Below are 15,587 nucleotides of genomic sequence, written 5' to 3'. Positions count from 1 at the left end.
TGGCAGTAAGTGAGGCCCGAGTCGATGGATTTGAAAGATGTTGGTTAAAACAGAAATAAGAGCCCGTTGAACAGGAAAGGATTCTGAACTGGGCGAGTTTTAGTTGCTTCATAGAAGATTTTTTTTTTTGCTTTCTGTCATACTCTGATGTTCTGTTCACTTTTTGAAAATTTCGTTTTTTTTTTCTTTGCACCTACACTGCTTGGTCCTGTATAAGATCTGCAGTACTGAATTTACAAATAAAGACCAAATACGACTGAACGGAAGATGAGCTCCGGTACTGTACTGAGGAAATTTATGAGTGCCACACATAAAGGACGAGCATGCAACCTCAAATCTATCCGTAATTCTGCCTAATGAGGGCTGCCTACGATAACACTGAGCAGATCATTCGACGATCGTGAAACTGCTCGAGCCTTGTATGCACACGGACGTGAATACATGGCCTATTTAAAAGAGTTTGTAAACATAATTTCACATGTGCACAAATCACCCTGTATATTGTTTCCTGTATTCTCATAATTTTTTCACCAGAAACAGCAGCTTAGAGTCATGAAGCAGAAATTTATTCACGCTGAAGAACGCTGTAAAACCTATGTACTGAACGGCGATGGCACTCCTCACGGACAAAATTTTGGCAACAATCCTGCTCCGATTCATGAACTCACCGCTGCCGATAGTTATTTGTCCTGCGATGAGTCTTCCACTGAACAGATATGCCAAAGTCGTACGATAGCGCTCGTGCTGCATGCAGCTGTGGCGATGCTATGACACGGCCACGTTACGACCGTGTGGTCGCTTTCACCACTGGAGAGTGGTATTCGAAAATATGGCTGCGGTTGGGAGCTTCACCGACAGCGCCTGTGACACCTTCTGTCGCTGTTCCTAAATAACCCCTAGAGAGGCTCCAAGATGGCACAGACAGATAAGCAGCACAACGAAGTGGATGTTTGCATGCAGGGGTGCCTAATGAGGCTTGCACCACTCGGCCAGCTTCGGACTTGCGGTCGGAGAAGTTCACGGTAAACGCTTTTCCACTCATCTATCAGCTTCTTTAATAGAATTAGCTGATTAGATGTTTTAGCAACATGTGGTTCAGATCTGAGCATATATCTGCACGGCCATAAGAAAGACGGCGAATGTACAGTCAAGACTTTCTTCTCACTGAACGCCGTATATTTATGATTTATGCAAATGTCGAATCATGCCGATAGCTCAGTTTACGGGTAGAGGCTGGTTATTAATGCCAAAGCATGAAATGCATCTCACTTCAGCGAAAATCCGGCGTCGACAAAAATGTGGTCTCAAAAAGTTGCCCCAAATAGTGACGCCACAAAACTCGAAATTGGTTGAAGCGGTGCGACGTTACAAAAGGCGGGAAAATACTAAATGTTAACCGATAATGCTACTAGCCCTCACATCTGCACGAACTAGAGGAATAGAGCAGAAGTATAATAGAACTGGAATAGTATTTGGGATATAATTAAATCAAATTGGAATAGAATAGCAATAGATTTGCAATGCTTTTGCTTTACTAGCACGTTCGTTCCTTAAGAGCCTACCGGTAATTTTTTCCTGCCAACTTGTGTAACGTGGGCCATGCCATAAAGCACAGGGTACCCGAATTGAACAACGAAGTGATTTCTGCGCAGTCTGTAACGGTAAAACGCTATTGCGCAAATAAATGCAAGCAGGGCGCACCGTTCAATAGCCAACAAGACTCAGAGTCGTAAGTATATTTTCTTTTTTATTATTTTTAGGAACATGTGAATACAACGTCTCGCGCTTGATTCGCGCACGCCGAATAAGAGCGGGCATGCAATGCCAGCGCCGTGCGTTTGCAGATAAATCGCGAAAAGAGCAGTTTGATTTGGCTTAGATATGACGGGCAAGCAGAAGGTATACAAGGTGGCTCAAGCGTTCTCTCAAAAGGCACACCTTTTACTGAAGGGAACAAAGACCACAAGACAACACGACTGTTCACTTGAACCTTGCACATCGAATTCAGAGCTAGTGGTTAGATTCTGGGGAAGGTGACCGACTCCACAGCTCGGCGCAGCACGTCGTTGTAGTCGTTGAAAAGGATGTGCCTAAGTTCGTCCTTGACTCTATTCGCGACCTCCTCCTTGAACTTCTGCCGTCGGGCCTCGTTCAGGCTCAGGTCGCTGTCGTACTGGACGTCGAACAGGATGTCGTTGATGAGGAAGGTACGCAGAGTGCCATCCCGACCGACAGGGGCGCTGGCTTCGAAGTGAGCCACGGTGTCCCGTACCGTTACGTGCACCCAGATGGTCTTCCAGATGGCGACCAGGGTGTCCCCTTTGGCCTGCGCAGAAAGTGGAGAATAGGTGATTAAATAGCCCTCTCTGTAACTTAAGAAATTAGAATAAGTTATGAGTACTTTGCACGGACACAATGTCACACGATGATGCACAAAAAAAAACGAATATTTTCCCCGCCATTCCCTTCCCCTTTTTGACCCACCCGGCGTATCACGCTAAAGGCCCATCTTTTTCTGTTTCATATCTTTATAGTTTCTTCGTTGAAACTTCCCAAGTGGAAACCACGTCCAGTAAAGTGTTTTATATGTCAATGTCAGTGGCATCGCCCGCAAGGTTAAAAGGCTAAATTTCACCTATTGTGCGGTACAATTTTTCTCTAAACTTTTTATAAACTTGCACAGTCGTTCTCAGGTCTCGTTTCACGTTAACTTTTTGTTCTACTTTGTACACTGGTCCGTAAATAGGCAATGGAATTAATGTTACTCGCAAATGAAGCGGTATACATCAGCTAATCCCCAGGTCCTCTAAAACGGAAGAGCGTTCCCATAGCATACATATAGAAACGAAGTAGGCTGGATGCTAAACACCTAGGGATTAATCGTGAAAAGGAGTAGAGAGGTTGCGGGCGGCGTGGTGGACGGAATTATGGAGTGCCAAACGATCGTATAGACGTACGCGGCGCCGGAGTGAAATTGAAACTACAAGCAGGGTACCAGCGCAGTGAAGGTGATGTTCAGCCCTCGGACGGCGAGGTTGCAGGATATGATGGTCTGCCCGTCTCGGAGGAAAGGTGACTGGCAGTCTCCCACCCTCTGCAGGGCACTGTCGAAGCCACGGATCTCGCCTCGAGTCATGTTCACCTTCAGGTCCCGGTTGGTCAGTGCAGTCTTGAACACCTGCAAAAGACAAGATATTAAGCTGCACGCCTGAGCTAAAGAAGTCGATGGGGTAATACACACACACACACATCTCCCACACAGCTAAACTCTCTATTTCTTCATTAAAGAGTCTCTCTTTCTCTCTCTCTCTCCCACAACGAACCTGGCACCGTGGGACAGTAACTTCACCTTAAGTCTCTTGACGATTAGCGGGCTATTGTTTTCAGTGTCATCTTCATCATCAGCAGCCTGACTACGCCCACTGCAGGACAAAGGCCTCTCCCATATCGAATCTGCGGTCACCACCTGCCCTAAGTAGACATATTTGCTTACCACTTCCAGCCTGTTGCTACCAATTGTAAACTGCTGTTCTCTTCCTAGACTGTTTAAAATTACTTTGATTTTCTGCATATTAATTTTTAGACCCACAGTACTACGCCACATTTTCCACAGCCAGCATATCCTACACTAGACTTAACCTAATAGAATGCTCAAATGTGCTGTTTTCTTCGTTTCTCCCTCCGAGTCCGTTTTTATAGAATGGTATTTCGTAGTCAAAGCAGTTCTTGAAGTACCTTAAATCTGAAGTCCGAAATGGTCGCGTAGGGGAACAGACGGGGCGATCCTTTCACGAGGAACGGCATCTTCTCCCGAAACACAGTGTCGACGAAGGTGTTCGCGTCGCTGACTGACGCTGACGACGCTGAAAGTCAGAAGGCGACATCGATAAGTTGAGCTGCGAAACTCGTACCAAACAAGTCTATTTTCTACAGCCGTTTGTCATTACTCGTAACATATAGATATTTAGTGCGGTTGATTGAAGTTGTTATAAGCGGCCAAGTCATGTACAATTTCTAACAGAAGTGCTCTCAAGTACGGTTCCAGTGGAATGCTGCTGCTACGGTCTGGTCAACATTAGCGTGTACCCTTTATGCTGTTTGTTTGAGGGAGCAGCCCATACGTACCGTATGCGGAAATGGTACATACAGACACTCCTTTTCGTGCCTACTTCAGACTCAGAGATAGGATTGTGTCGAGTATAAAGACGAGTGTGCAGGTAAAAATAACTGCTTTCATGCCCCCTGAACAAGGCCGCTAACGTCTATCGGGGCTTATTGGGACAGAAAAGTAGGTCGCAGCGCTTGCGCCTCGCGAAATATGATGGTTATTCTAAGCCTAGGAGCCGCATTTTACTCCTCAGCATTAAACACAAGGGCCAGGTTCATCGCCGCAAAACTCACTCCCACATAATGAAAAGCATGCAAGTGTGCAATGAACTCACCATAACTGACAGTTGCCAGTACGAGCACGATAGCCTTGATCATTTTGCCTGTTCTCCTGTTTTCTGGAGAAAAAAAAAAGGAACAAACGCGTACCATGATTTATTGGCTTTTTTAAGCCATGTATAAGCGTTGAGGTGTCTTTATCACATCATTAGCCTTGTCCTGTTCACCAAATTTAGCTTTCTGTTTTCCTTTCTTTTTCTTTTAACTTACGGCGTTGCTCAAAGATCGGTGCTATGAATCAAATAGATGAATATTTGTGCAAATAGGGTAATTTCTAGCGGGCTGTGGGCACTGATGACTACGGCTACTGCTGGTTAGCACCTTCGTGAGTTTTTCCTTTTTTGACACCGAAAGTGTAAACTATTGCATTGCGTTTCTAAACATTAAGCAGAACGGAAATCAGAACAGTAAGCAGTAGTGACGGTAGGTGTAACTGACTGAAATGGAAAAAGTGTGAAGATTTCCCAAGGTTACACGAACGGGGGCCTTGAAAGAAAAGACGAAATAATAGCCGCTCACCTGCCCACCACTCCTTGCAAGAGGTTTCGCTCGACTAAACCAAGAAGCCGCGACCGAGGGACACACGCACCAAGGAGGCGTTTTCCTTTCCCTGGCGATTTTCGCCCTTTCCACCCCCGCCGTGGGGATAGGTACAAGCCGTCGACGCGGTTTTCGCAATCGCAACTAGGCGAAGAAACATAAAAGCATAAAGAAACAGCAGCGCCAACAGCGCACTCTTGCTCTTTCGTATCGCAAGCTGCCAGGCGCGTGCGAGACCGGACGCTTTCACGCGGCCCATTAGCAGCAGTTTTGTCCTTGGACTTGACTGCACTGGACGTCAAAGCAGCATTTGTGTTTTTCCTCTCACTGGTAGCTACTGAATGCAGAACAAGCAAAACTGTGTCAAGAGCGGATTATTAATCTCATTTATTCCGTCCCATTTCAGTGCGTACGTAGAGTATACTACTATGCGTAGATGCGTGACTGTCCGGCTATTCTGGTAGCCTTGCTCGCAATTCGGGGCTTTCTCCCTCCCCTTTTGCCGACCCACATCACGGCCGGCTTTTCCGCGAATCACCCCCTCCACGCGCCGAGCGGCCGTAATTACATACGAAACGCGTCACAGCCTACGGAACTGTCTGTTGCCCGCGCGGTGTGACCTCGGGGTACCCCTCGCACACGAGGCGAGGCGCTTCATCCAACGCCGCCTAGACAGTTGCTTCGTCTCGGCTGAGGGACACGGCATGGTCCAGCTTCGCGTTCAATGAGCTTCTTTAGAGGGTGGAGCCCGCGTGTGTTTTCGAGCAGGCGTGGCGCGGCAATTGAGGCTGCGTTCCGCCTGACTGAATCACGCCGGTCTGAATTGTGAATATTTATGAGGCGTCGTCTACGAGGGGTTTTGTTGGCTGCGGGACGTCTGAGGTCTTCCTCGGCCCCACACGTCTGTCTTCACACTCTTTTCACCTTGGTCATTGCGCGCACGTCTGCTATTGGCCCATTATGGGCGTTGGCAACGGCGGGAAACCTAACGCCTGCCTTTGTTGGTCGGCCGTGTTCAGTGGCGTTCTTTAGAATGGATTTTAGATTTGGCATTGCGTGGCGGTGAGCAAAAAATTCAAAACAGTATGTGCGAAATTATTGCAACTATTGCATGAGGAACGTGCTCTCTGCTTCGACCACAGTGTTTTTTCCAGCCACGGCTCCTGTGCGAAAAACCCTAACTCTACGAGGCGGGCCTAAGCTGGAATCGCGAAAGTGACTATAAAAAGTGGACAACTGGCAGTCGCTACATCGACAAACATTGCGGCTTTTTCAGGAAAACTTGTCTGCATTCTGCTTCTAACTTCTTCCTACATACTCATTCCCCTTTATCACCTGTGCTTTGTGCCAGAGTTTTCGAATAAAAAAAAAGTTAATACCAGTTCTACTTTTATTAAGGATTGGCGAACTATCGGTAACACCTTCATTCCAATGACTTGTTGATTTGATGTCCTAAAAGAAAATAAGTTAACGATCATAAGGTACAATATCACTACGGTATTCGTGAGGACTGACAGTCACTAGACAGTGCGCTCCAGTGTCTTTTTTGAAGTGGCAAAAAAAAGTTTTTTTTTACACTTTGTAAATCATCTTGATGTGTTCAAGGTGGCTAACCTTGCTTCCTCACGGATTACTACGTCATTGCTTATGGTAGAAGTTCTGTTACATAAAAAGAAACAGGCAACGCTGTGTTGACAACACTTGTTACTATTGGTTGAAGATGAAAGAAGCCAAAGAGAAAGGGGGGTCTCTTTTGATCCCCGCCTTTTTTTTTGACCGGTATTGGGAGAGACGCGTTGCAAGGGCTCGACATTTGCACCTGATCAACCCGTTTCAAAAACACTGCGACTTAAGGGCAGGGTTGCCGCAACTTCTACGTGACGATCGAAGGAGGTGCTTTCTTTGTGCTCCATTTTCTTTATTTGTCGGGTGAGGAGGGAAATTGAAACACCAGTGGCAGCACGTCGACTAAATCATACCCGAGCCAAGGTACTGACTAATGCACACCGCTTTGTTCATCTTCTGCCTGCATTTGGTAACACCACCATTGCATGAGGTTACGGCCGACTTCTTGGGTCCAGAGCGTCCACGCGTTCCAGTCTGTCTTTATTTGTGGTGTGTTTGTGTGAAACCAAAGCCCGCACTCCGTCGTGGCGCGTGCTCGTGGCGCACCTCAGGCCCTGGGGAAGTAGGTGTCGGCGACGGCCCTCTCGAGCACCCGCTTGTACTCGTTGTAGATGATCTCGTAGAGCGCGGTCTGCACCTTCTTCTCGACCTCCTTGCGGAAGTCCTTCTTGCGGTCGTCACTCAGGCTGAGCGCCTTGTCGTACTTGGTCTTCAGCTCGAGCTCCCTGATGCGGAACGTCTCCACGCTGGCGTCCTTTCCGGGCAGCGCGGCCGCCTCGAAGTCGGCCAGGGCCCTGGTGGCGTTCACCTGCACCCAGATGCTCTTGACCGTGCCCACCAAGTTGTCCCCTTTCGTCTGCGCCGAGGCGGAGAGAGAGCGATAAGGAAATGCACTGTGTTTAGAGGCAGAATGCGAAACAAGTGAACTCCTCATTTTTTTCAAGAACCTGAAGGCGCGAAAATGTCTCGCACAATATGTGTGAGCCGTGGCGAGCATACCATGGAGACGTGGTATAAGCTTTAAGCATAGCGGGGACGTACAGTCTTAGTCAAAAGTCTTAAGAACAGAGCGTCCAGCTGCAGCGAAATGAATGTTCATAGAATGTTCCTTATAGCGGATCATTCAAAACACAAGTCAAGCAGGAAGCTTCCCAATCTGCAAGAATCTCAAAGCCGTTCGCTCTTTAATAGTGCCGCAATGGCTCTGTCATGCTGGTGAAGAGAAAAGCCTTTGGCCTTAAGACTTTTGACCAAGACTGTACAGGCCCGGACATGAGCAAACCGAGCACGACGATAGTCTGTCCAATGAAGTCTTCCCCACCGGACATGCAGAAACATTATTTGTCCATAAGAAAGCGCACAGCGCCTCCTGCCACCCTGCATATACCACGGCTGTCAGTTTCAATTAGACAACACACGAAAAACGTCAGGAGGCAATGGAGTGCTCCGTTCACTTTTGTCCGCGCCTGCACTGGCGCAGGCGTGTGCTGGTTTACCGGACGCAGGCCATGCACGCGCGGTGGCCTCACCCCTTCCACTGTGCGTGCGCGGGAGGCATCCGGTAAATCAATAAATATCTACGCTAGCACGGCTACGCTATATGCTAAAAGCCTAATGATTTTGCATACTTCGTTTACTCTTATAGAGATTTCTTACATATCGTTTTCAGCACTACATTTGAACTGCATTTGGTCTAGAATCATAAGTGGAATACAAGAGTGGAAAGCTCTCGCATTTCATCTGCATCAGAGCAGTTGATGGCCCCAAAATGTTTGTCTAATGACGTGAAGTCAGGAACGAGATGTAAATGTCGCGTTTGGTATAAGGAACTAGATAGGTACAGTACCGAGGCGCCGCCTTCCAAACAAGTGAAGACAGTGGTGGCGTTGCGTCGTTGACCTTTATGTTAGTGACAATGAACGAATAAAATCAGGGAGAGACGGGATACCTTCCCGTCTCAACCGTAGCTCGAGAAAATATAAGGGAAGGAGAAGCTGGTTGCAGGCGCTGATTACCGCGCTGGCGATGCACATATGAGCTACGGCAGACGCCGTAGTTCGGGGGGCTTTAGATTAGTCTCGACCGTCTGAGAGCTTTCAACGAGCGCCGATATCGCACAGCAAACGGACGTTCTTGAATTTCGCCTCCACTGAAACGCGGGCACTATGGCTTGAATTCGATCCCGTGACTCCGTGCTGAGCAGCAGAATGACTTAGCCACAAGGCCTTCAAGCCTGGTAGAGGATACAAGAAAAGTGTAAAGGGTTTTAAATTTCAAAACTGAAAATAAAATAAACGGTTCCTTGTTCAAAAGAGCAGAGTCCAGGGAAAACATTGCAGATGTCCGAATGAATACTACGCATGTTCTAGTGTCCCGTCCAGCATTCATCGAAATGAGGCAAGCAGCCACTGTAAACAGTCCGCACCCATACTGCTTTCAAGGTCGACGAGAAATCAGTCATGAATATGGAAGGTCGAGCCGGGACCGACGGCGGTTGTAAACAAGAAGCCGTTAAACAACTAACTCGCGTTAACAGTTGAGCAGCTAAGGGTCACAAGTTAGCCATACATTGTCATTGCCAACCGTAATAACTTGAGGGCATGGTACGCAGCGAGTGCAATGCTATAACAAAATAAGGAATGTTAAACATTGCCAGTCAGCCACATTTTTTTTTTATTCGAGCGTTGATAAATACACATTTTCTTGCTATATGCATGATGCCCATGCGAACATTTATCTACTCTCCCAGTACACTATCAAAAAACGGTTCGTAGCTGGGACACTTTCAGTCTAATCGTTCAACAAATTCAGCTTCCGAGATTGACGAGCTACAATTTTGTCTAAAACTGTTGCGTAGACTCTGGTTAAACAAAGCACAACTTCTCTATAGCCCTGCATGTTCACGAAATGTAGGTAGAGAAGCTGATACACGGGATTACAAAGGCGTTGACAAAAATCAATATTATCGTGATTGCACTGACAATGTACTGACATGATAACGGTTGCCGTTCTTCCACAAAGCGCTTTGTTTAAGCGAGCTCAGATTGCGGGCAACTTCAGAAATCAGCTTTGCTACTGATGTTAATTGACAAAATGCTGAAATCTGCTAGTGGGAACGTTCTATTCAGGTCAGCCTCGTATGACGCATGGCTTATGATGACATTACAGTGTGCTTGGGTAAGAAGCGCATGAACGAATAAAACAAAAAAACTGCTTGTGCAGCATGTCTGATAAGACGAACAATACGGGCCAGTATGCAGTGATTTATATACTTGCACGATCAAGTCGAGGCTGGAACAAAGCCCAAACAATCGCAATCGCCTGTGACGCACTAGTAGACCTTTAATGCACTGCTAGCAATGGGGTCAGCGCGAGTGCAAAGGGCAACTTAAACATGAACCAAATGTACAAGTCCAGGCCATGTAGTCTTCTGCCTATTCTAAATATCCGATAGTAGTTTAGTTGCTGTTTTAATGTACAGTTCAACACAACTAGGCCTAAATTGTGTCATGAAGTATATTATGGAAAGTTTTAACACAGACGAGTGGGCGTACAGTTCCCGTTGTCCCTACCGATCCGCCTCTTTGAAGGGCCAGCATGTGGAGGCACGTGCCTGCCACTGCGCATGCGCCGTAAGCACACGGCTAATCTGGAATACGTCTAAGCTAGTACGCCTGCGCTATACAAGGACTCTCTAATAACGAGAGCTGCGAATGGCTGATTCGCTGTTACGTCTACGCTTGCGTTGCGAGCTTACGTTAGATTAACCACCATTTGGTGCACTAGATTGCTATAGTTTCGTGCAGCGTGGAGACGACAACGATCAGTTGCGACGTCCAAGGGCAGCTTTCCTGGCCGCCATCGTCGCGACGGCTTGCTTGTGCTACCGTCAAGCCTAATTTAGGTCACTCTCGTGTGACTCACGGAAAATTGCACCAAGGCAGCAGCGAGTTGGCCACCGTGTGTGGAGCTGAATACTGTTCGTCCGAAAATTCCGTGCGGTACAGGTGATATCCGCCGCTTCCCTAGCTATAGGAGCATTGCTTATCGTCCAGACTGCGTTACCGTTCTCCTCACCGTTATCGTCTCCTACGTTGCAGGCTGCTCGGTGACTGATGTCATTTTTCTGACATTTCCTGTTGTAATGCCACGTTTACACTGTTCGTAACGGGCGTTATCTCCGCGACTGTCGAAATGAAGTGCAATTCGTGACGCCTTGCTTCGGTCTCTGCTGGACTTCTCTTATGCACGACCCCAAAACTAACATAGCCTGACTCTAAGCTACGAGCTTTACGAGTTTGCCTGAACTGATGTGGAACACTGAGTTGCTGACACGTCGTAATGCGGAACAAGGAATGACTTTTTAGTCGCAGGGAGGTTTTAGGTTCTGTAGTTTGGCTAATTTATCAAGTATCAAATGATTAATTCTGTATTGTTCTACTGCATGCTTTGCTTCGTTCCCCTTGCAGAATCGATGTGATATGGGCTCAACTCTTGTTCCTCATAGCTTGCACAGCATGCCTCTGGTTGCCGGTTACCTTAGCCACGAAAGTGGTGTTGACTCCCTTCAGGTCGAGGTCGCAGGACACGACGGTCTTGCCCCCGACGAGCACCGGTGGTTTGCAGTTTCCAATCCTGTGTGGAGCCGTGTCCAGGTGGCGCACTGCTCCCTCGGTGATGTTGACCTTCAGGTCGCGGTTGAGCAGGCCGGTAGACTTTATCTGCATAGATATTGAACACGATAGCTTTCTTCAATATTAAGGCCACTAGGGTTTTCAACTGCTGGAAAAAAATAAACAATAACCGTTGACAACGCACCTTCTTGATCAACAGCCAGTTTACTGTATTACGGTAAACTATTCTATATCGTATCTGACCAATATCGGTTATCACTTATTGCTGGACTCAAAGATTAAAATGGACTCTGTCAAACGGAGATGTTTTCAAATATATTGCTGACACAGTGATGATTACCTTCATGTCACATGTAAACATGCGTTTAAAACAGTGCTTAACTTCGCGGCAGCATACAGAATACTGACGACGCCTTGCCCGTGATGTCAATTTCAATTTGGAGACAAAGCCATTATACAAAGCCTACCCTAGCACTTAAGCAGCTGCTAGTTATTTTAGATGTAAAGCGCTGCTGTTTTAAAAGTTCTGCGCAATTGTTTAAGCCCAAAATGTAGTCACGTCCTTTACTTTGTTACCCACCTATTTCTTAAGAACACATAAAAATTGCAATGTGTGTGAAATCTGCCACGAGTTACCTTGCGAAAAACTTGACAAGCAATGAAAACCAGAAAATTTCAACACTACCTATCTAAAATTTTCATTGCATGCTGTCTGCCCCAGCGTCAGTAATGCTGGCCGAATTTTCCTCAGCGATCTTAGGGCAGATTAGTCGCTGAACTAGCATTTCCTTATTGCCACATATCCATGTCCAAGCGTGTAATATGATTTTGTTCTTAAAACTTACGGCGGGAACAGTGTTCAGACTCACCTTAAAGTGAAAATCTGGGATGGGCGCAAAGGGGTAGAGCTTTGTGTTTCCCCTAACCAGAGAAGGCATCTTCTGCTGCAAAACCGAATCCATGAACACGTTGGAGTCCATTACGATTGCTGCCGAGGCTGCAAGAAGAGAAACAGATGACTTCACCTATTCATAGCGTAAAAAGAGCGAGTTGATAGGCTGGTTGGCTCTGCATGATGAATATACAACACAAGGCAAATACAAGGGACAGGAACAATAAAAGACACACACGGGCGCACATAATGTACAGTCCTTGTCAAAAATATACAACCCAAGGGGCTCGCTTCCAAGCCATATAGCGGGGTTCTCAAGCACATTCGACAGTCCTAAACTAGGGAGGGTTGAGGACTTAAGTTCCTCCCGCCGTCGTAAGATTAGGGCCCCAGAGTATTGCAAGAGGAGCCGCACTGCAGGGCTGAGAGAAGCAGACCCCTTGGGCTGCATACTTTTGACAGAGACTGTACCTACATTAGCTCCACGACCGGTTCCTTGCAGCGTTTTTTTTTTTAGGAAATTTTCTGATGAGGGAATTTTAAGTATCTTACAGTTTCGTTGCATGCTACCTTTGAAAGCTGAAAATGAAGTCCCATTCAAAGATTAAGCAGGCAAGCGCAAGATGCTTTAATCCTTCGAGGTTGTTAATTCGGCATACAGTAATCTGGAATATATACCCAGGCTGCCGGATGCACTTCTTTTTACAACCAATGTAACACGTTTGCAGTTTTGAAGGCTTCGTCAAAAACTGTGTGCGAAAAAAAGAAATGTCTCTGGTTATGTGGTTAGTACTAACATGGCGTTATTCAAAAAGGCATCGGAGTCATTTCAGTACAAAGCCCAGCAGCCATGATATTTTTTTAATTGCTATGCTGTCATCGGATTAAGTGGGAAGTAGACTTACCGCAGGCCACTACGCCAGCGAAAATCACGTAGTATTTAGACATCCTGGTAGTTGTGAAGCTGAAATATAGAAGCAGCCTCTCGTTAGAACACCGCTTTACCTGTATTTTCTTTTCAAGACCGACAATAACAGGAAAAAAAGCATTCAGCGATGGTGACCTACTTTGCTGTCATGACTGATAGATGAATAATTCTGTCAGCAGAATACCTATTTAATATCAGTTTGATCTGGTATTAGATGTTTTGCTATCATTTTATCATCTGCCGCTTATCAAATACTGTATTACCACAAAAGCAATGATACTCATGCATTATAAGGAAATTTCCATGAAAGCTTTTGCCAATGTTTTCCGAAAAAACGAGATATATTTTGTGAGTCGAACATTCATCGAGGAGCGTACATACTTTTACCGTTTTATACAGCAGTCCAATTATTCGGACAGCATAATATAAGCGGATGCTTATAAACTGTGCACCCGTCTCAGTGACGCTCACCGAACATTCATACCCAGCTATTCTGTACAGGGCATTTTTTCAGCGGGAATTGTTTATGAACGCCATTTTTTCGCGTATTGTAAAATTGGACCATAACAATCAATATACGTGCAGATTCCTGCTCGGGACGCTCCCAGTTTCCTGCTATTCGCGCGGTCAAAATTGTATCTCTATGGCAGTGTTAACTACTCGCTGCGAGCGTGGGACAAACTTCAAAAGCAAGAGTTTTCGGCTTATCGGATGAACAGAACATTCCCATAAATATGTTCATAAGAGTATATTACAATATTTTACAGTTACTGCCAAATTAAAAGTGGCGTCCAAGAAAGTTGGACTGGTGTAATCATAGGTCACTATTTCTGCCACTTATCGATTTGGAATCGAGCAGGATTCAACAATCTGACCTGACGTGCTCGTCCGCAAATAAATGTCAACTTTTTTTAAGTTAATTTCTCGCCGTCGCCACGATGACCTTAAAGGCGCGCGACGAGATTATCCTAGCGCACGTATTTGTCACAAGTCAAGCAAAAAAACAAGGCACTGAGTTCCATTACAACAACTAAGGGCCTTCGCATCTCCATTGCCTTATCATTTTGCTTCTCTCATTTAAGAAATGCATAAACAGTATGTTACAGCTCGTGCTCGTATATCCCCCGACAGCGATGACGGGTGTGGTGACACCGGACGTGTGCGTGCTGTGCCTGCAGCATTCTTATCATGTATGGCGGCAGATCTCGTTACCTCGCCCCGAAATTTCACGCGTCGTTAGAAACGTCCCGCTTCTGTCAAAGCTAAGGGCGAGAGCACGAGCACACTGAAGAACACAAAGCCTCCACTGTGGACACGTACTGCTCTTCTCGTACTCGATTCAGCTATTCCGAAAAGGCAGCCTTGGACAGAGGTACACCGCACGCGTCAACGCGAGAGAGACAGCGACGAAGGTCTCCTCCGCGGCGGCGCTGGGCTTACCTTTTTTCCAGCTGACTCCGGCAAGCGGTTCCGTCCGACTGAAACGGGAAACCGCCCCGCTGACGCTGTGCGTCTCCACGCAGAGGCCACCTTTTTTCTTTGTCTCTTATCTTATCCGGGAGGGCGCCGCGCATAATAAGCGGTGCGCGACCCTTTGGAGCCAGCCACTACCCGTGGGCAATCGGAAACCAGTTTCAATTCCCCCTCCCCCCCTCTCGGCGACTTCGCGCAAGCGCACAGCAAGCGGTTTCTTTTGCTGATTTTTGTCTTTTACAGCGTACTGACAGTCAGAGCTCACGTCATTGTGGCTGTCGAGGCTAGTGAGTGGGCGGGCACGCGAGCGCGCGGCGGAGAATGCGGCAGTATATATATTCCCCTGATCAGAGGCTGGGTGCATCCACCAGGTGCAGGAAAATTATTTTTTAACTTCGTATACATGGGACGCTGAGGTAGAGGGCGCCAGAAAAACTGATCACTCATAGGGTTCTTGAACGCCCGCTGGCATCCCACAACACACCGTCAATTTCGCCTCCGTCGAAATGCGGCCTCCGCGCCGGGGTCGATCCCGCGACTTCGTGGTCAGCAGAGGAACGCCTTAGCCACTCACCCACCTAGACAGGTCTTCATAAAGGTCTGTTTATTAAAACTCTGAAAATTCGGCCGTATCTAAAGATTTTCCACCCGATTTCGAGCTAGGTGCTTGAGATGTTTGGCACCAAGTAAAAGCAGTGGCAACGCAAACTCATCAGTGTATGCCCTCTACGCCGCGTGCAGTTTTCAATAGCGTGTTGTGAAAAGCAAAAAAAAAAAACATCTGCTTGCAACAACAGCGTCACCTTCCAAAGATTAGGTCTGAATACCGGCTCCACTTTCGGGCCCTTTTTTTACGGTTTCCGAAAATGCAACTCTGGCCACAAAAATCCTCACCTGTGACAGATACCTGCACATTTGTTCAGGGTTCAAGGCTTGCTGTAAAAAGAGAGCGAGAAGAGGCTAAACCCGATTTTACGCAGCGTAAGGGCCCTCAAATTTGTCTTTGTGAAATCTAGAATTTCGTATAACTGCCAATTACAAACATTTG

General features: G+C 46.8%; 3 protein-coding genes across 5 annotated transcripts in view; all 3 read right to left on the bottom strand.

Annotated features, from left to right (window-relative positions):
* Positions 1-15,587, bottom strand: part of LOC144126237 (salivary anticoagulant protein P23-like) — a 339,317-nt gene that overhangs the window by 36,298 nt on the left and 287,432 nt on the right. The window lies entirely within an intron of this gene.
* On the bottom strand, positions 1,731-5,103 carry LOC144126235 (salivary anticoagulant protein P23-like). The gene is made up of 5 exons (XM_077660284.1): positions 4,966-5,103; positions 4,443-4,505; positions 3,736-3,863; positions 2,996-3,178; positions 1,731-2,326 (listed from the first exon to the last, which is right to left on the bottom strand). The coding sequence occupies exons 2-5, from the start codon at positions 4,483-4,485 to the stop codon at positions 2,018-2,020; spliced, it is 663 nt and encodes a 220-aa protein (XP_077516410.1). The 5' UTR covers positions 4,486-4,505; positions 4,966-5,103; the 3' UTR covers positions 1,731-2,017.
* Positions 6,884-14,655, bottom strand: LOC144126234 (salivary anticoagulant protein P23-like). 2 transcript variants are annotated; one of them, XM_077660282.1, is made up of 5 exons: positions 14,507-14,655; positions 13,044-13,102; positions 12,116-12,243; positions 11,151-11,333; positions 6,884-7,468 (listed from the first exon to the last, which is right to left on the bottom strand). In XM_077660282.1, the coding sequence occupies exons 1-5, from the start codon at positions 14,638-14,640 to the stop codon at positions 7,160-7,162; spliced, it is 813 nt and encodes a 270-aa protein (XP_077516408.1). In that variant the 5' UTR covers positions 14,641-14,655; the 3' UTR covers positions 6,884-7,159. The 2 variants fall into 2 exon arrangements, with proteins under 2 accessions (XP_077516408.1, XP_077516409.1); XM_077660283.1 differs by lacking the exon at positions 14,507-14,655 and adding an exon at positions 14,401-14,424.

Source organism: Amblyomma americanum, chromosome 3 (assembly GCF_052857255.1).
Source record: "Amblyomma americanum isolate KBUSLIRL-KWMA chromosome 3, ASM5285725v1, whole genome shotgun sequence".
Taxonomy (NCBI): domain Eukaryota; kingdom Metazoa; phylum Arthropoda; class Arachnida; order Ixodida; family Ixodidae; genus Amblyomma; species Amblyomma americanum.
This window is presented reverse-complemented; position numbering and strand designations above follow the sequence as displayed.